Source organism: Macadamia integrifolia, unplaced genomic scaffold (assembly GCF_013358625.1).
Source record: "Macadamia integrifolia cultivar HAES 741 unplaced genomic scaffold, SCU_Mint_v3 scaffold_57A, whole genome shotgun sequence".
NCBI lineage: Eukaryota > Viridiplantae > Streptophyta > Magnoliopsida > Proteales > Proteaceae > Macadamia > Macadamia integrifolia.
In genome coordinates this window covers 29,573-51,596 of record NW_024870670.1, presented here as the reverse complement: position 1 = coordinate 51,596, position 22,024 = coordinate 29,573, and the positions used below count along the sequence as shown (strand labels likewise).

Sequence of the window (22,024 nt, the reverse complement as noted above, 5' to 3'; positions counted from 1 at the left end):
TTAAAGTATGAAAATATCACTTCCCTTCGTTTAAATTCTCATTGCAACCAAACGGGGCAAAAAATAATATATCGTTTCCTTCCGAAACTTTCACAAAATGGCCCGAAGGTCCATTAGATTAGACTCATGACTTTTCATATATTTTGAAAACTTAAAATTAGTTGGAACAACTTGTTATTGAGCTCATTAGGATGCTCCATGATTCAATGGGGATAAAAATATAAGGGAATGGGCTCAAAGGAAAACCAAGACATGGGTAAAATTGGACACAAGACAACCTCATGATTCCAATTGGAGTAAAACCACTGAAATGGAATACAAGGCAAATTAACACAATTAGGCTGGAGTTTTTTGTTTTATTGGAACAGAAAAATAGAAGAAAGTGTTTGGTGCATTATAGGCAAGATTCCTTATTTTTGAACAAAAAATAAAAAAGAACAATAGAAATTGAAATTGATGGACCGACAAATAACTGTTTTGTTTACCTAGTTTTATTTCTATTAAAAAAAAAAAAGAGAGGATTTTAGGAAAATCGTTCCAATAAACAAACCATCCGCCATAGTTCTTCATCATTCACTATTTACGGGCACCGAGAGGAGAGAACACCTGCGCCTCCACCCTGAACCCAAATACAACAGGTAACGGTCCTTCTCCTTCTTCGCTGTTTTTCTTCTCTGTTTTAAAAACCTGGCGTTGGCGGACAGAGAACAGTTTCAAGGGCATAGGCTGCGTCTGCAACAACCACCAGGGAGAGGGCTCACGAAAAAGCCCTTATCTTGTTCTCACTTCCACAGGGAGAGAGATCACGAAAAGCCTCAATCGCCCTCTCCTTAACTGAATATATATTTTTTTATTTTCAAGAAATCCTGCTCCAAATCCTCGGTTCACTGGGATAATTTTTTTTGCGCACAGAGAAGAGATACTCCTCCGCCCCAAATCATCACGTCGGCTTTCTTCACATCTGATTCAGGTACCTGCTCCAAATCATCGTTTCACTGGGATAATGTTCTCTGTTTCTACTGGGAAAATATTTATATCTGTGTTTGAAGGATTTCTTTCTAAAATCTCTGAGAACTTGAATCTCAAGCCTGTCATCAGAATTGGTCCATGTTTTGAGGATCAGATCCCCTCACCAGAAGCCCCACTCGATTGGAGTTTGGGCACGTTCTGGCCTCTGAACCGACATATCTCAGCACTGGGCTATCAGTTAGTCCTTAAATTTTGAGCGTCGAATCCTTCCCTACTTAACTCCATTCGACGGTAATATTGCTTCTATCTGGTCTCTGCTAATGTGGTTCTTGCTTATGAATTGTTTTCATGAGATTTAACCTGATTTGTAACTTGCGACTAGGGGTTTTCCTCTAATGCTTGAGTGAGAATTATTCTAGTGTTGTGTGGGTGTTACCAGGGATATCAGGACCTGTTCAGAGTCTTGGTTTAGTCGTTGAAAGTTGATTTTACATTCTGATTTAATTCTTCAGATCAGTACCTTGTTGGAGTTGACTAGTGATCCTACTTGGGGTTAGGGAACTGATGTCCTAGCCTTACATTAATATGCTTTGGATTGATCAATTTGATCAATGCTTGAAGATACCGGGGAATTAAGGAAGAATCTATGGTGTGTGGCAGAGAGGGAGATTGAAATGTGGAGTAATTTATGAAGTTGGCAGAATCAGGGCTTGGAAATAAACAAAGGGTCATAAGTGTAGTGGGTTGCAACCATCTCTGAAGTAAGTCAATGCTGCACAGAAACAGATTCCAAAAAAAAAAAAAAAGAGGATTCATGGGGTGTGCCATGCTCAGGTGTTCTTTTCAAGCCGGTTACGCTGCACGTACAATCATAGCTCAACAAATGTCCCTTTTGCTTCTAGAAATGCCCTCTGGGCACTCTTTGAATGTTGTGTGATTGATTTTCTAGTTGCTATCTGAGAATAGAAATGGGGCCCTTGTAGGCATAGGTCAACATAGTTATATGTTTATTTATGTATTTGGGTTGAATGAGAGAAGATGAATTCAACACTTGGTAATATTACGAAAGGTCCATTCAAAGCCATCATCAGCCTTAGCTCTCCGTCTTCAATGAAGGAAGATTAGGATAATGGACAACGTGGTGAGTGTTTCAGCTCTCAAAGAAAGTCCAATGTTTCATCTCATTTGTCTTGACAATGAAATATGTTAATCACGTTTGGTGTTCATGGAAAAAAGGGGATTGAAAGACCCATTTAATTGTATTCTTCTAACAACAAAGGTTTTGTGAAATCTTCTCCTCCCTGGCATGTGCAATGTTTCTTTTGCATTTGTCTCTGTTAGTGCTGAAAACTGTTTAACATGTTATTGTTGTAGAGCAGAATATTTTTTGCATTGCAGTTCCCAAAATAGTTGTAATAAATATTTTGGATGCTTTTGAGTAGGCGCTACCCAGTATAACATCTTCACCATTTCATGGCATTCTTATGGAATTTGGCCTCCTGTTTTGAGCTTTGAGAAGGAGATTCCAAACGAAGGGCTAGGGTTGAATGAACTCTCTTATTTCCAAATTTTCTATATCCCTTTTGACTTTTATTTATTTATTTTGATGGAAATACTTTTGTATTTTTAGAGGGAATTCCTTTTTTTGGCCATTTAAATATTTCATTTTCAACAAGCAATTTAAAATTACTGACGTGTAATCAACAACAATTGATGTCCACTCGACATTAGTTAAGCTTCATTACTTGCCTCCTAGGGCTCATTACTGATTGGTATGTGCGTGCAAGGCCTTCCTATTTTTTTCAATTTTAACCCTACAACTCAAGGGTTTTTTAACTGAACAACGCAACTCTTTGTTTTTCTCCTCCTTTGAGATTTTCAAGTAAGAAACACTTTAAATTCTTACAAAAAATGCCCTCGAGACACGTTTTAAGAGTGTTATTTAGCCTTCATTATTCCATTTAGTTTTAATATCCTTTCCATTCTCATTTTGTTTAAACCCTATACTGAGTTTAGTCATTTATTGCTGAAATGCTGCCCAAATAAAAGGGAAAATGCCTTACCTCCTAGCAAGATGACACTTCCATGATGCCTCAACCTAAAGGCAATATTAATTTGTTAGTCGAAACTGGCCGAACAAGACCACATGTATGAGAATGAAGATTGGAGTGTTGAAGATGAGGAACCAAATGCATGCCTCTGTTTCCTGAAACCATGGTTTTACTCTCAATAATGTAGTTACACACATTTGCATATTATATTAGGAAAATTACATGATTACCCACTTTTGTGTTTTCTTTTACAAAATTACCCACCAAATGTTTCAGTTATCAAAAATACCCAAAATTAGGTTTGCTTTTACAAAATTACCCACTTAAAGTTTTAGTTAACAAAAATACCCAAAATTGAGTTTGGATTTACAAAACTACCCACTCAAAGTTTCAGTTATAAACAAAGACATGATTACGTGTGGAAGATGAAGAGTCACTATTTTGGGTAGTTTTGTAAATCCAAACTTGATTTTGGGTACTTTTGTTAACCAAAAATTTAGGTGGGTAGTTTTATAAACCAAAACCTGATTTTGGGTATTTTTGTTAACTGCAACTTTTGCTGGGTAATTTTATAAAGGGAAACCCAAAAGTGGGTAATCATGTAATTTTCCCTATTATATTTCAGTCAAAGTCCAGTTTCTATAGTAGTTCTCTTAGATAATGTATGTTAGTTCACTTCTTATTTTGGTGTATTTGGTTATTTCATTGTTGTGTTTATTTTTTCATTAGGTTTAATTATGTAAGTGAGATTGGAGTTTATTTGGGTCTGAATTTGTTTAGAGGTAATGGTATCTTCATAAATATATAAGTGACAATGGCATTTTAATAAATACAAATGAGTGTTTTGCTAGGCTACCAAATGTTAGTCCACTCCTTGCAATTACTCTTTATGAGGAGAGTCAAGAAAAAGTATTCATGGGTCAAAATACTTTTGAATAGTAGAATTGTTACCAAACGTAACATTTGTTTGAATGAGCACTGGACGTGCTGTCAAAGGAAGCTGGAAAATCTCTAAATCCACAAATATAACATCTATTAGCCATTGAGAGATATTCATTATTGTCAAGGCACACTCCAGTGCGATAAAATGATGTGTTAATAAAAGATCATTCAATGTGTCAATGGAAGCTGGAAAATCCCTAAATCCACAAATATAAGATCTCTTAACCGTTGAGATATTCATCATTGCCAGTGAACCCTCTAGGGTGATAAAATAAGGTATTTATAGAAGGTCTGTCATGGTGATCGATTATGCTTTTGTAAGTTTATTTTTCCTCGATCTTATTAGTATTCAGACTGATTTATTATGCGGGAGCAATAAATCGACTCGAAATTTTGAAATGCAACTCCTCCATTTTGGTAAGGCCCATGTAATATAAGATCATTATAATCTTCTTCTTCGTCTTCTTTTTTTTTTTTTTGTTTGTTTAAAGAATTAGAATCACTCCTGTTTAACGCAATCAATTCTATAAAAGAAAAATAGAAAAAAAAAAAAACCCGACAGAAAAGAAAAGAAAGCAACCAAATGGAGCCTATAAGATGCCGTATCGAAGATGCTAAAACTACAGAGGTTTGACATACCGTTGTAAACGCGTTCAATAAGTTGCTTCTCGCGTTTTTTAATTGAAAAAACGGACCTCTTAGAAAAAGGCTTATATCCCGATTCTGCTCACCATTTTGGAGTGTCCAAAAACTCCAAAACCTTCCGCCTTCCCTAGCCCTAACGTGGTACGGTACACCAGTTGCAGTGCCGCGGCGGTGGATGCGAGTCTACGCCAGTGGAAGTATCCTCGACGATTCTTCGCCGGGAAAAAGGTTAGATCATTCTCTTATCTTTCTGTCGATCGGCCTACCCGTTATTTCCTTTGTTGTCCCTTCATCACGGCGGACTTGGGAGTAATTTCATGGGAAGCCCCAAGCCGCATGTATAGGAGTTACCGTAGAGTTGGGAGTTATTAATGCATCCAAGTTATTCTCCCTTATGTGCTTCACAAACCCATTTTCTTTCAAGCTCTGCGTACTCGTTAGTGCCGCCTGATATACAGGATCGCTGGTACTAGTAGTGTTCTCGGCAGCCATATAGAGGGCTTGGCCGTATTTTGGAATCATATCCTGCACGCCTCCCATCAAAGGCTTTTGTGCTTAATTCTAAGTCGATTTTTTATTTTTTGGTTGGGGTGGGGGGGGGGGTGGGGGTGGGGTTGGGTGGGTGAGTGATCTCAATTATGGGAATTCGAGAAGAAGAAAAGCGTTCTCCCAAATTAAGGGCAATAACTAGAGAGATACACTGTGTTGAATCTTTGACAATGTTTTTCTTGGTAAATGGATCTTTTACAATGCCACACTGACTGTTTTCGTTTCCCCTTATTTCCATGTTAACTAATTATTTTGATACTTTCATTTCCTCTTATTAATTTAGATAGAGATGGGGTTATAGGAAAATCTGGGCATTCAAGGGGGAGTGGGTTCCACCATTAAGTGTGTTTGCGGACATGTGGTTGGAAATTGATTGTAATTGGAACAGGCCTTGGACATATTTTTTACTTGAAATGTGTCATTGAAGTTGAAATTCTTTTTTGATATATGGTGTTTGGATTTTGGAGGTTGCAATGGGTTGTGGAAATTAGATTGGGATGTGGATATTGATATGCAGTTTTCATCGATGTTATAGCTGCTTTTAACTTTAGATGCAAGCATTTATGTAATAATTCCTCAATTTATGTGTATATTTCTGTATTATTTGGTCCTGTATTTTTCAAATCTAAATGTTTGAAACCTGCATTTTCCGTTCCCTATTTTTTGCAGTTCTTGAATTGACTGGATTTTTGACCAACGTCCTGTTCAAAATTCCGAGCCTTTGAACATGCTGTACTGAACACAATTTTTTTTTTTCCGTTCACATTGTAAATCACTATGTTTGAGAGCCCATTTCCTTCCCTAACCTTGCATGCGCTTCCTCCAAATTTCCGAAACCAGTTTTTTTCTTTTCGCTTTCGTCTTCATCCCCCTATCTTGGGCTGCTGCCCACAGAAGTCAAATCACCCAGTGGTTAAGTTGGCTAGAGATTCATTTTTAGTATTTTTGTAAGCAATGACCGAGTTCTTCTCTATCAACCATATGTTTGACGATGATATGCAGTGTTCCCCTTATCACTTACTACTTTGCAACTAGAAGAATTCTTGCTGAAGGCAAAATTGAAACCATCCTTTTCATATATATTGGGTGATGGTATTTTGTTGAGTTGAAAGACATTATCAACATAAACCTTTCTGATGGTAGCTGCAATTTAATAAAAGGAATAAAATTGGTATAGTTAAATGTGTCTGTTGTGAACCCTTAGAACTGAAGAAATCTTTTGCAATGAAAAATAATAACAATGTGATGCAGGACAATTTCAAGATGCATGTTGGCACAGAAACAGAAACAATTCTGGGAGCAAAGTAAACTAAGAAACTAGATGAGACATTTTTTTTTTTTTTCTAATAAATTCTGTATTCAGTTCATAAAGTCAGATCCTGAATTGCAACAAAATCCTTGTCAATTTTTTTTTGGATCACTGAAGGAATCTGATGAAGCAACAGAAACAGATACTCTGTGTTGAGTCTATTGATGTTGTGTGTAAATAGTAAGAGACTTGAAGAGAGACAATGCATTAAACTGTTATGAAATTGTCTTCATGTGTGTGTTCAAAAACTGAATGTTACTTTGGATTTGGTGTATCAAGTACTCTTTATTTTCCCCTCATTTGAGGACTGAGCAATAAACTGCACAGTACCTTTCCTTCTAATGCAACCTTTTACCCTTCTTGTAGTTGATTGTCTTCATGTTTGCATTTCAAAGCGATATTTGAATGAGGAGCAGAATCTCCCCCCCTTAAAAAAGTGCTGATTAGAAAAGGAAACTCTCCTGAAGAATCAAATATTTGCTGAAAATTATTCTAATCAGAATTGTTTAGATGAATTATTACCAATTGCCCTATGTTTTCTACCTCTCATAGTTACGTAGCAAACATGGGAGAATCAATTATTTTCATTGAGGTCCTGTTTGTTTGACAGATAAAAAGGGACAGGAAACTTGTGAGGGTTGGTCCCACAGGTTGTGGTTGGTTTGGAAAGGGAAGGGAAGGGAAGGAAATAATGGAATATGTAAATTTTAGTGGGGTGGAATTTGGTGGGAAACAATGGAAATGGAGATGAGGTAGGATTCAATGGAAAAGAGAGGAAATAGGAGGAGAGAGATAGACACAAAAAAACAACTTTCTTATGAATAGAGCCAACTTTGGAAGTGAGTGGGGTGGGAAAAAGTTGAGTGCCACATCAGCAGATAACAATAATTGCATTTAAAGAACTTGTTTGATAAGTTTCTTACCCCACTTATCCAAACACTCATGTTTGCGTTAGTTTGTGGAAACAAATACAAGTTTCCCACCCCTTTTTACCTCTTCCACTTTTCTCCATCAAACAAACAGGGTCTGAGAATGTAGGTAAATGGATTACATTTAGTGAAGCTTGTGTACATGCTGGTGCTGCAGTTTTTTATTTGTTTTGGATGGTTCTGTTTAGGTGACAGAGTTTGATAATTCTTAGTTCTATAGTATATTGGTCTCACAGGAAAAAATGGTTTCTTCTTTTCTTGAATAGGCAACGAGTCAAATGTTTTTGTTGATTTAAATATTAATGTCTACACATTGCCAAATGCGGCTTGGTGGATGTTGAATGATTTTCTCTATGGACTTAAATGCCTCACCATTACCTGAAGAAGAAGATGAAGCTATCTTTGAAGATCATGATCATGAAGATCGTGTTGAAGGACGAGTTGCAGTGGAAGAACATATAGAGACTGCAGTTGAAACTTTTCGCAGAGTACTGCTCTTTCCTTTTCATCTTTTGTGAAGTATGATAAGATAATTTATGCACTGGGTTGTTGAATGTACTTCGGTTCCTTCTTTGTACCTCTACTGTTCTAAGCTTAACTGATGAATGCTTTTTTTAATGGTGTGTTATACATTTTGGATTGTTTAATGAAGATACTTATTTTTTTGTTAGTTTGATTGTTTTGATTTTCTTTGTGGTTATTAGTGTTGTTGAAACTTTCTGACTATGACGGGCAATACTTCAGGGCCTAGAGTGTGTTTGGATTTTCTTCCATTTGTCTATAGTGATTTAAAATATGTATGATACATTGATACTTCCTTATATAGATCTTACTTTTATTATGTACTATATTGCTATAATGATTTTGTAAGTGATTATTGTTAATAATAATAATAATAATAATAATAATAATTATTATTATTATTATTATTATTATTTTCTTTGTCGATTCCTTTAATTGTTTAACAATTGCCCACATGCAACATGGTATTCTTTATGTATATATGGTGGACCTGGTGGTGATATAGGAAAAAACAATGGTAATCATAAACTCTGATGTGGGATCTTGGAACAACAAACGTAATGTGGGTTTTTATGGCATTAGTAATAGAACAAGAAATATAAATATCTCTCTGTGGCTTAACAGATCAGAAACATGATGGAAGAAATATGAAAAAAAATGTCAGAAACAGGAACAGAGAAAGAAAGATAATTTAAAAAAAAAGTGGGGGAGAAATTTTGAAGAAATTCACCAATGGGGCTCTTATTAGTTAAGCCATAACTTAGTGGTAGGTATGTATCCATAAGAAAAATTGTGTGTTGTAGTAACAAGACTCACCTTTATAGATGGAAATCACCAGAAATGATGCTTTTCTAGATTTATTTATTGTTTCTTTTAAAAAATGGGAATAGGTTAGCAAAAAGAAGAAACAGCTAGTATGTGATAAGAATCAGACCCATCTAAAAGTTTACAAAAGTTGAAACCAGAAATAAAAGGATGCCAGACTTCCTAGTCATTTGGATGCTAGGATAAGTTTGTTCCTGTTTAGGCGATTATTCTGGATAAGTGATAAAGTCTAGTCGGTCCTAATTTATCGAGTCCAAGTCTCAGCCAAAGTAGGGTCATAAGTAATTAATGCATGTGTGGGGAACATGTTATGTTCTAACTAGTTTGTTATATAGATATCATCTAAAATTGTAGTCTCCTAAAATATTATTTCAATCCACTAGCCAATATCATTGATGGTATGGGTGTCAAAGTTCAGCCCGAACATGTCGGACCATCCAAACTGTTATCAGTTTGGTTTCAGATTGGGGTTTATGGGACTGGTAGAAACAGAAACTGAGATGGGCAGACCGATTAAACCACCCGAAACCGAAAACTGGCCGAACCCGATAAAAAAGTGAGACTAGACCTATAGTAACCCAATGAGAAACCGAAAAAACCAGCATTACTCATTAATTTCCTATGTATACCCGAAACTGGGCCAAACGAACCCGATAGTGATTTTTTAGAAGCCTATAACAAAAGCTGATAAGAAACCAGACCGAAACTGAAATGACCAAAAACTTTCTTTGCAGTTGGGTTTCAGGATGGCCGAGTAACAGACAGAAACTGGTCAGCCTGATCGAAACCTGACCGATTAGTTCTTAAAAATGTACAGTTCATTATATAGTCAAAGAGTCTAGAACTAGGTGTGAAAATCCGAATAAGAGTTTAGAATCCTCCTAGGCACTCTGCAAAAGGGACTGCCTGTAAGCATTTTGGAGCAAGTTAATGAAATATTTCTCGTGTTGATATTGCAAATCTCAGTTCTTGAAGGTGCCTATTCCTTCAACAATATTGGATCAGACCTTGAACCAATAAGGGTTATTCCGACCCGAATTGCACCACTTAGCCTCTCCTTGGCTCGCTTTGGTGCCATGACTATGACTTGAGCAAGATGTAGTTAATGGAGAGAAGTGAAGGAAACCAAAACTAATCGAAGAAAAAAGGAAGTGAATGCTAGAAATATAACCATGCAATAAGAATGCCATGTCACCAACCCGTTACTTTGGAAATACAACATTGGAAGGAGAAAATGCCCACAATTCTTGTTCCATACTAATACTAGCACCCTAAGGCTCATTGGCTTGACGCACTAGTAAAGTTGTTTTACTGCATTATATATAGACCAGTTAATGCAGCTGGATTAGACATTTTCCTAATGGAGGCCTAGCATAGACATCATAGTTGTCAAGGCGACAAGGTGACCCAAGGCGGTGGAGGGGTGTCTAAGCGCTTAGGCGACAAAGTTCCCAGCTAGGTGTTGCCTAGGTGCCCAAGTGTGTTTTTTTTTTTTTTTTTTAATTCCCCTCTTTTCTAACATTATTTAGTATGCTACAATATATACTTTGTCTTTGTATCATAAAAAATTAACATTAAGCTGCATCAAGTCATAAAAAATCAACATAGAACTAGAAGACAACATAACTGAAGTAGCAAGCTATTGGTAGTTTGAAACAATCAAAACATACATTTGGTTTATACAGTTCTTGGAAATGATCATTGTCTTGGTATATAGAGTCTCACATTTGGTTTATATTGTTGTTGGAATATGTGATCTTATTTATAAGTAATTAAATTGCTCTCGATTTAGAGAAATGTTCTTGTTCTCGAATAAGTTTGACTGGTCAAATGCTTTTATTTTTACATGAGACCTTTTTTATTAGGTGGAGTTCAAAATCAGTTTTCCAACAAATCCAAGATTGTTTAAATCTGATTTATGTTGAAGGGATTATGTTATGGTCAACCCCTATTTTGGTGTGCATGAATGCTATTTAAAATTGCCCCATTTGGAATTAAATTTTAGATAGTAAAAATATTATTTTGCGGCTTTTTCCGCTCTTTTTGGTTTTAGTGATGCTCTATCACGATAGGATGATGGAATTTTTAGATTTGAGAAAAACCCTAGCAATCGAAAGTTGAAAATTGCCCCTACAATTGAAAATTCAGTTTTTGTTTTTGAACTGGGGGGATTGACTTTTATCCTTTGGAATTTGAATTTTTAACTATTTATTTTGGATTCTACTATGGGTATTTGCTTATTTATAAATGATAACTTAAGTGAATGGAATAACAATTATAAAATCATTTACTTAAATGATGTTTGGCATAAATATGAGCTAGATACGTAATAAAATGAAAGAAAATATAAAAAACCAGCGCCTTGCACTAAGGCACTGGTGGTTCTACCACACAAAAAATGGCTTGGATGCCAAGGCAGCAACTAAGCAACACCTTCTGTTAGACATAACTCTAGTGGAAAGAAAATATTCACAAATAACACATTGGAGATTAAAAAAGGGCAATGCATCTTGTATGAGAGTCCTCTTTCTGAATGGAAAAGAGATTTGAATCGATTTAGTTTAGCTTGAATTTAGGATTAATCTTCATTGCCTTATGGTGAAGCACCTGCGTTGCAACCTTTGGTGCCTCTACTAGTCCTTATGTGTTGAGCACACCCTTCCTTCTTGGAATGCTGTGAAGAATCCCCATCTTCTGTGAGCTTACGCTCCAAATCCTCCCGCATCTGAACATATATGTGTTGAGAACGGAAAGATTCCAAAAGAATGTGCCTCACCATACCAAGGTGGTAGCATGTAACTACTAATCCATTCAGAAAACCAAACAAGATGGAGAAAAGGCTGTGGTATGATTCCACCAGGTGAGAAGGCCACAAGAACATGACGGAACCAATGTCGGCTATACCCATGTAGCTTGTCTCCTTTGGCGTAGTTGAATAACGCTAGACCCCCGCACCCTATGAGCTTAATGAAACTCTTAACAAAGTGCAATTTACAGATCGTAAGACAGGCATCCAAGCCACACTAAATCGGGTTACTGTATTATTTTAATAGATACAAGGATAAGTCCAGCTCCAGAATTAGTGAGGCCATTGGGCTGCCAAAGCCTTGATATTAGAAGTTAGCATCTTAGATAGGGGTTGGCAGGCTCAACTGTCCATAATATCCCTATAGACTTTTGCAACACTATTTTCTCCTATGACTATATCATCACCTTGAAGAGCGTAATTGCGAAAAGTCCGACTGGGGTATACCTGTTTGCCATTGTAGCACACAATTAAATGATGGCACAATGTTAAAAGAGGCCAGGAAGAAAGATAGCCAAAGGGTTGTCCAACATTGAAACACACAAACTTTGGACAAAAACGACGATATTTACTTGCCAGGGCTGAAAAGACATTCGTGCTAAGGCTAGAAACAACAACAAACTCAGCCTTATCTCAACTTAATGGGGTTGGCTACATGGATCCATACAAAACAAAATTAAAAAAGGTCCAATCAAAACAGGGGGGTTGGAAGAGATGGAAAGATGGGAGATGAGAAATTAATATGAGAGTAGGGAGATAAGAATAAGAGGAAAGAGGCACGACCCAGCAAGTTAGGAAAATCTCAGCTAATCGGGGTCGGCTACATGGATCCTTGCCCTCCAATAGGTTCTATCCAAGGTTATATCTTGGACAAGACCGAGACTATGTATGCCATTCTTCACTTCGCTTATAGTCATTTTTGGCCTGCCCCTAGCTGTTTTGCTCCTTCAATCTAAATCAGATAACTCCTTACTGGGGTGCCTCAAGCCTCCTTTGGACATGGCCATAGCACCTCAAATGGATTTCGCGGAGCTTGTTATTGATTGGGGCAACTCCCAAATCAGTTATAATATTCTCATTCCTTACTTTATCCTTCCTAGTCTTATTGCACATCCATGTTAACATCCTCATCTTAGCTACACATAGCTTCTCTATGCGACGTTTTTAACTGCCCAACATTCCGTCTCTACATCATAGTTGGACTCACAACAATCCTATAGAATTTTCCCTTAAACTTTAAAGGGATACGCCGGTCGCACAATATTCTGGATGCACCTCTCCACTTTATCCGTACCACTTTAGTTCTATGTGAAACATCATCCTCTAACAGTTCTCTAGAATTTTCCCTTAAACTTTAAAGGGATATGCCATTCGCACGATACTCCGGACGCACCTCTCCACTTTATCCATGCCACTTTAGTTACTATGTGAAACATTGTCCTCCTTTATTTATTTATGGCTGACTCCAAATATTTAAAAGTCACTTTGTGGAATCTCTCTTCCCTCAATTTTCACCATTTCATTATCCATCATAGAGTGGCTAAAGTTACATATCACATACTCCGTCTTCGATCTATTAATCTTAAAACCTTTTGTTTTCAAGGTTTCCATAGCTCCTATTTAGCGTTAATCCCTGCTTTAGTCTCTTCCACTGAAACGATGCCTTCTGGAAAGAGCATACACCAGGGGACCTTGTCTAGAATGCTTTTGGTTAACTCACCCATGATAAGCGCAAACAATAGGGACTTAAGGCCGATCCTTGATGTTACCCTATCGTAATTGGGAATTCCTTACCTTGACCTCCCACAAATCTCACACTAGTCACCACGCTCTCATATATGTCATTACTTATATCCACATATATACTCGACACCTCTCTCTTTATTAGGACATGCTAGATTAAATCTCTAGGAACTCTGTCAGATGTTTTTTCCAGGTCAATAAAGACCATGTGGATATCCTTCTTGTGGGCTTCATAAATTTCCATGAGCCTCCTCAGTAGGTAGATAGCTTCTGTCGTGGATCTAGCTGCCATAAATCCAAATTGGTTCTCCGGGATATTAGTTTCTCTTCTCAAGCGGGCTTCAATAACCTTCTCCCATAGTTTCGTAGTATGACTAATTATTATTTTTCTATAGTTATTATAACTCTGAATATCCCCTTTGTTTTTGTAGAGTGGGACTACAATGCTTCTCCCCCAATCGTCTGACATCTTCCTTGTATTCATAATCCTGTTAAACAACTTGGTTAACCAAGCAACCCCACATACTCCTAGGGTTTTCCACACTTCTATTGGGATCTCATTTGAGCTTCATGTGTTGCCTGGTTTTATATTTATCAAGGTTTCTTTTACTTCCGCCACACTAACCATACGTGCATATCTATGATGTGTGGAGTTTTGTTGAGCGTCATTTCTACTCGAACTGTCTCCATTTAATAGGGCATTAATATTCTCATCCAATCTCTTCACAATGTCCTCATCCCTTACTAACACTCTTCCATCATCATTTTTTATACATCTCACTTGGTCGAAATCCCTACTCGTCCTTTCTCTCATTTTAGCTATCTTGTATATAATTTTTTCCCCCTCTTTTGTGTCTAGGCTAGCATAAAGGTCTTTATATTTCTTCGTCTTAGCCATCCCCACAATTTTCTTAGCTTCGTTTCGGACATCATAATACTTCTTCCTATCTTCTGAATCTTTGGTCTTTGGCCATGTCTTAAAACAAACTTTAATGGCTGCTTGGACCTCCTCATCCCACCACTACGTCTCTCTAGGCGTCTAACAACTACCCTTTGCTTCCCCTAGAACTTTTCTGGCAACCCTCTTAATATAAGTCATCATCATGTTCCACATCACGTTGGTGTCTCCCTGATGCAGATCTGAAGACCTACATCCGTAGGAAGAAGGCCAACAAGAGTAACTAGCATGTGGCCTTACCTTGTTGATGCTTATTAATTTCATACTTAGTTTTTTCATGTTTTATGTCTTAGTTTAGTTCCAATTGAACCATGGTCCATGTTGGTCCAATATCGGTTCAATTTAAGTGGTTAGAAGTTACTTTTACTTTTACTTTTTACTTTTCTAAATGGGGGGATCAATTCACTTTTGTAAGTGATGATGGGTGAAGACTTTTCCACCTTTGGTAGGTGGGGGATGAAGATTTCTCCACCTTTGGTAGTTGGGGAATGAAGACTTTTCCACCTTTGGTAGGTGGGGGATGAAGATTTTTCCACCTTTGGTAGGTGGGGGATGAAGACTTTTCCACCTTTGGTAGTTGGGGGATGACTTTTCCATTGTAACTTTAAGAGGTGAGGATTTTTCTACTTTTGGTAGTTGGTAGGTGAAGACTTTTCCAACTTTAGTAGTTGGAAGGTGAAGACTTTCCTACCCCAACTTTAATAAGTGAAGACTTTCTACTATTGTTAGTTGGAAGTTGGGTATGTAATGTTTTGTTGAGTTGGTCCTATAAATAGGGATCAATTGTAAGCATTCAAGAACAACTCAGAATTTGAAATCAAAGTTTGCTTATGCAACTCTCTTCTTGTGTTTGATCAAGAATCTCTTGTGTTTGATCAAGAAATCCCTTGTGTTTGATCAAGGTAGGTTGGTGTTTGATCCAGTCGATCCACCTTGCGGTGTGAAGCCCGGGTGTTATATTATTGTTTATTGTTCCATCTTTTTTTCATCTTTCAACAAGTTTTAGCAATATCCTATTCTCCATATCTAGAATTCCCTATTCTCTGAGAAAAGATCCTACCCTGGTACTGTTTTGAGCTTCCTCAATTTCAGTATTACATCAATTGGTATCAGAGCATGGCAGAGAATGAGTCACAATGGCCGCTGCCTCCACCTGATCCAATGGCAAAAGTCATTGAGATGCTTCAACAGCTCTCTACTGGACAGAAGATCATAAGTGCGAGGTTGCAATCACTTGAGAATCAAAGTACTACTCCAATACAAGGTAGCAATGTATCATTCGAAAGGGAGGACAGGTATCAACTACAATCTGCTGTGCATCGTCAACATAGGAGAAGTGCTGAAAGGGCACAACAAAGAACCCCTACAGCACCACCTACCTTTGAGGAGCATGTAAGATCTTATTTCAATGGTGATCTTGAAGCACCTCGTCGACGTGCCGATGAATCACGGAAGGTCAAGCTTGAATTAAAGGAGTTCAGCGACAAGCATGATTCCCAGGTATTTTTTGATTGGTTGGTTACTTTAGATAACTACTTTGACCGGTTTGAATTATCTGAGTCGCACAAGATGAACCTAGCGCATACTAAGCTAGTTGGGTCAGCCCGCGAGTGGTGGAGAACCAAAGAAAGGGATCTAAAAGATCATGGTAGATCTCCCATTACTTGGGAAGAAATGAAGTACGAGTTGGCGGGCATGTGCCTATCTAAACATGAACGAAGAATGTACTTCCCTCCACCCGAGTCCCCTTTAAAGTCTTCTTCAGATTTCCAAAAACCACCCACTGGTGACAAGAGCATGAAAGAAGTAATAGACCATATGGCCGTTCTTGTGCAACAATATGCAAAGGAGCAACATGAGAAGACACCTCCCATCAACGAACCAAAGTCAGAAGTTGAGGTTAGTGTGGAAGAAATTCCAACAATTTCTACTGTCAAAGAGGGGTTAGACAATGATGATCCCATCATTGAGACTCATGTGGAAGAAATCGACATTGAAGACATTGTTCTTGAAAAGTTGGAGCTTATGCCTCAAGTCTTTGCCAAGGAGATTACCAATGTTGAGGACTCTATAAATTCAACATTCACAACCTATATTGATTCAGAGGATGATCATGTAGAGTTCATTATGCCACCATGGTTCTTTGAAGAGAGAACTCCACACGTTGAAGACTTTAGCCCCAATGTTCCTACATCACCCGAGTTTTGTTTGGGAATGGTCAAAGCTGCTACTCACATGTGGTTTCCCCCTCATCACTACAAAATTCGAGGACGAATTTTTTCAAGCTGGGGAGAGTTGATGCAGATTTATCACCAAAATGGACTTGTTTTCTTAGGAATAAGTCTATGGTTGGGTTATATGCATGTTGGGCCTTTGGTCCAAGGGTTTTTTAATGTAATAGGCAACTTCAATAGTTTAATGAGTCTAAACCATGGTAATAGGTATGCATACGGGATTAGTTACTCTGGTTTACATGTTTTGGTCTAATAGTGGTTTGGTTCATTAGTTGAACCAGTCATGGGTTCAATAAGTATTTAGAAGGTGCTTTTACTTTTACTTTTTACTTTTGTAAGTAATGGTGGGTGAAGACTTTCCCATACCAACTTTAAGAGGTGATGATTTTTCCACCTTTGGTAGTTGGTAGGTGAAGACTTTTTCACCTTTGGTAGTTGGGGGGATGAAGATTTTTCCACCTTTGGTAGGTGGGGGATGAAGATTTTTCCACCTTTGGTAGGTGGGGGATGAAGACTTTTCCAACTTTAGTAGTTGGAAGGTGAAGACTTTCCTACCCCAACTTTAATAAGTGAAGACTTTCTACTATTGTTAGTTGGAAGTTGGGTATGTAATGTTTTGTTGAGTTGGTCCTATAAATAGGGATCAATTGTAAGCATTCAAGGACAACTCAGAATTTAAAACAAAGTTTGCTTATGCAACTCTCTTCTTGTGTTTGATCAAGAATCTCTTGTGTTTGATCAAGGTAGGTTGGTGTTTGATCCAGTCGATCCACCTTGCGGTGTGAAGCCCGGGTGTTATATTATTGTTTATTGTTCCATCTTTTCATCTTTCAACAAGTTTTAGCAATATCCTATTCTCCATATCTAGAATTCCCTATTCTCTGAGAAAAGATCCTACCCTGGTACTGTTTTGAGCTTTCTCAATTTCAGTATTACATCACCATCCATCCACCCATCTATCCTTCTAGAAACGAATACACTTCCTATCACCAAAAGTCCACCTCTCCTTGGAAACAACAAAATTCCACATTTTTTTTTATTCCAGACCAGACAGAAGAGGAGTCATAAGATCTTCTCAACTCGCTTGATTTAGTGAAAAATCTAGCTCTGAAGAAAAACCCCATCGCAAATTTCTCATGGTTCTCCTGCTAATCTATCTTACTGCGAATGGCCTCATTAACATCCCAAGTTCTTCTGGTTCCCAACCTACTTTCATAGTTAGGTTTATAGACTGTATCCCATTTGATAGAAATCTTCTTAGTTGAATCCACATCCTGCGTCCAGATAAAGTTCCTCATCAATCTTTCCATAAGGATCATCACCAACGAGGAGGGTTACCATAAATTGCATAGTTATGAAGGGGAATACTGGCAATCACCGAGTGCACCAAATCCACCCTTCCCGCATGGATAGCAATTTTCCCTTCCAGCGTAATAGGCGCCCCTTAATTTTATCCATCAAAGGCAACAAAGGATCATGCCTCACCCTTCCTTTGTAAATTTTAACACCCAAATATTTTGATGGGAAATTGCAGCTCAACACCCCCAATTCCTGAGAAATCCATTCCCTTCTCACTAGGGGAATTTTTCAAAAAAAAAAGAAAAAAAAAGAATGCTTGTGTGTCTTTAACTGATCACACAAGTCCCCTATTCATAATATAAAATCATGATAGAATCATGACTATCATGATAGAGTTTATAATATAAAATCATGATAAAGTCATGACTATCATGATAGAGTCATGATAGGAATACAAAACAGAAAAAATAAAGCATTTACAATTATACTCCCATCTAGCCAGCCCACACTAATTAGGGTCGGTGTAGGGGGGAAAACCCCATTGTGCCCCTGTGGCGCACTAATCCTTATTCTAACACTCCCCCCTCAAGTTTGTGCATATATATCACACATGCCCAACTTGACTAAACTAGGATGGAACAACTTTCCAACCAGTCCTTTAGTGAAAACATCAGCTAGTTGATCACCAGAATTAACAAAAGGAACATAAATTAAACCATCATCCAACTTCTCTTTGATGAAGTGCCTATCAATCTTCACGTGTTTGGTTCGGTCATGCTATATTGGATTATAAGAAATATTGATAGCAACCTTGTTATCACAGTAAAGCATCATAGGAAGACGAACATGTACACCAACATCATCCAAAAGTGTACGCAACCATAGTAACTCACAAATCCCTTGTGCCATGGCACGAAATTCTGCTTCATCACTAGATCTAGCCAACCACATTCTGCTTTTTTGCTGCACCAAGTGACAAGATTCCCTCCTGCAAAGGTATAATAACCAGAGATAGATTTTCTGTCAGGTGAGCCAGCCCAATCAGCATTTATATAAGCTTCAACTCGGAGGTGATCATGAGGAGATTAGAGGATCCCTTTTCCTGGAGCTGACTTCAAGTATCATAAGATACACATAACAGTGTCCATATGAGAGGAATAGGGATCATGCATAAACTGATTGACCAAACTTACAGCCATAACAATGCCAGGTCGTGTATGTGAGAGATATATTGGTTTTCCTACCAACCGTTGGTAGCGGCCTTTGTCAACTAGTTCACCCTTCTTTTCCTTGAGCCGGCTACTAGCTTCCATAGGAATATCAGAAGGATGACAACCCAACATACCTATCTCGGACAACAGATCAATGATGTACTTCCTTTGAGAGAGAAAGATGGCTTTTGAGGACCTGGCAACTTCAATTCCAAGAGAGTACCTTAACTTTTCAATATCCTTTATCTTAAATTCTTTGCCCAGAAAATCCTTGAGATGATCAATCTTACTGCTATCATTTCCTATTATCATGATGTCATCCACATAGACAATGAGTATAGTAACATTTTCATCAGACCTCTTTATGAACATTGTGTGGTTAGCATTACTCTGTTTATAACCCACAAATGTCATAGCCTTGTGAATCTTCCAAACCACGCTCTAGGTGACTGCTTCAAAACATAGATAACACGTTTTAACTTATAAACCTTGCCTTGAGTTCTTGTGCTAGAGAAACCTGGTGGAATTTCCATATAGACTTCCTCATCGAGATCTCCATGGAGAAAAACATTCTTTACATCAAGTTGTTGGAGTTCTCATCCTAGGTTTATAGCACATGAGAGTAACACTTGCATAGAGGTCAAGTTGGCAACTGGTGCAAATGTCTCCTGGTAGTCGATTCCATAAGTCTGAGTGAACCCTTTAGCCACAAGTCTTGCCTTGTATCTGTCAACACCATCGATCTTCTGTTTTACCACAAACACCCACTTGCAGCCAACAGGTCTCTTCCTAGGTGGAAGAGTCACCATATGCCATTCCTTTTTAAGGCATCCCTTTCTTCCTCCATTGCAGCCTTTCACTTTTTCTCTACAAGAGCTTCCTGCCGATTCTTAGGGACACAAGTAGATGAAAGAGAAGACACAAAGGCACGATAGGAGGGAGAAAGGGAATCATATGAAAAATGGGATATAGGGTGTTGAGTACAGGTCCTTGTGCATTTTCTGAGGGAAATAGGCTGATCAAAAGGAGAGATTATACCTGAAGTATGAGGCTCGGTCGGTTATGGATTTAGGGCTGACAAAGGGATGTGTAAAGGTGTTGTAATAGTAGCGATGGTCTGAAGTTGCTTATTTCTGGTGTGTCCCCTACTATAAACTTGAAGAGTGGAGTCATCAATTTGTCTTTGGAATTCACCAATGGTTCTTTGAACTGAAGTCATCTCCCCCTGTGTTGGAACAATATGAGTCATCTCCCCTTGAGTTGGAACAATAGGTTCTACCCCTTCACTATCTTGTGGAGCATGAGGATCCTGAGGTGATGATGATGGGTATACTGGTGGAACAAGCAGATTCAGAGTCATCTCTTCTTCGCTAGTAACTCTAGGCTCCCCTTGAAGAAGTGACGAGTAGTAACCAACAGATTCATGAAACACAATATCCATTATTACTATTGTACATCTGGTAGGAGGATGGTAGCACTTGTATCCTTTTTGTGTAGGAGAGTAACCCAGAAAGATATACTTCGTATTTCGAGGTTTCAATTTTCCTTGTGAATGATGATCCCTAGCATAGCAGATACACCCAAAAGTATTTGGAGGAACTAGGAAGGATGTAATCCCTTGAAGAACCTCAACAGGAGTTCGAGAGTTGAGGACATGAGTTGGCATATGATTGATTAGGTAGGCTACTGTGAGGACATCTCCAATACTGAGATGGAACGTGTCTAGCAAACATCATGGCTCGAGCAATATCCAATAAGTACCTATTCTTGCGTTCAACCACCCCATTTTGAGTGGAGTGTCAACACAGCTTGTCTGATGAAGAATCCCATTATCAGCTAGGTATTTTTGAAACTGACCCTTGTTGGGAACATGGCCACACTCCTTAATGTGTTTTGGTGTTAACAATCAAACGTGCGTCTTTAACTTGATTTGATAAAGTGTGATTAGCTTGAAGAAACACCTAGAAGGGTCGAATCAAGATATCAAGGAAGAACTCATGAAGACATGACCTTGAAGCTTAAAGAAATGGAATATCGAGGTGAAGACCTCAAGAATGAAGATGAAGACCTTAAGACCGAAGATGAAGACCTCAAGACCAAAGATGAAGACCATAGGATAGATAGTACATTTTGTGTTTTGTACACACATTGTATATGCACGCACCTCATGCATCATACTAGAATGACCTTAGGTGGTATAGTACAATATGTTCTAGTAAAATTCTGTGAAAATAGATTAACCTGACTCAAAGGAATTTTGGGCAACCTTAGAGTTGGTATCAGGAAATGGACGCTTAGTAAAAGTTGTAGGAAATCGAGTCACGATTCCAATTCAACTGGTTTCTGGTTAATCCAAGGTCGGACTGAAAAGTTATGGTCAAAACACTGATGACTGGTCAGTATGGCAGGGTTCTGTCAAAACAGAGCCTGTTATGTTGGCGGTTGACCGGCTGGAAGCACCGGTCAACCGGAACTGTCCGAGACCATAGCCGGTTGACCGACAGAAAGTCCCGATCGATCGGTGCCTCTGTGGAAGAGCTCCAATGGCTAGTTTTTTACCCTAATGACTCTTTTCGGTAGATCGGCTACCGATGGCGGTCGACCGGTGGTCCCAGAATACGACCGTTAGATCTTGATTTCTTACCTAAAATGCTTCACTAAGCTCACCTATAAATACCCTAATTGCTCTTGATTAACATAAATTAAGCAAGAGCATTAAGAGCACTATTGTGAGCATTCAAGAGTCATTAAGATTATTCTATCCTACTCGAGCTGTTCGATTCTTTGAATCCCAACAAGAGCTTAAGTCTCAATCAAGTCCTCCACTCTCTCCTGTGCAAGTCAAAGCCATAGAGATGACTTTACATAAGGTGCATCATTCTAGTCTTTATCATTTGCACTACACTTGAGGTATTCCTCTTATTCCACTACTCTTTACTTTTACTTTTTTATAATTCTAGACTGTACTTATGGTCGTAAGGATTCTCTTATCCTAAAAAGAGGAAGGTGTCTCTCTACCTGTAAAGGGGATT

General features: G+C 38.2%; 1 protein-coding gene and 1 long non-coding RNA gene across 2 annotated transcripts in view; both read left to right on the top strand.

The window, feature by feature from the left end:
- Window positions 1-494: 494 nt before the first annotated feature.
- On the top strand, window positions 495-2,445 carry LOC122071700. The gene is made up of 2 exons (XR_006138253.1): window positions 495-638; window positions 913-2,445. It is a non-coding gene; the product is annotated as an uncharacterized LOC122071700 (long non-coding RNA).
- Window positions 2,446-4,681: 2,236 nt separating this feature from the next.
- Window positions 4,682-22,024, top strand: part of LOC122071701 (RNA/RNP complex-1-interacting phosphatase homolog) — a gene marked incomplete at its 3' end in the record, with an annotated part of 42,677 nt that continues 25,334 nt past the window's right edge. Inside the window, 2 exon segments of the mRNA XM_042636088.1 lie at window positions 4,682-4,835; window positions 7,661-7,882. Of these exon segments, the coding sequence (XP_042492022.1) occupies window positions 7,736-7,882 (147 nt within the window).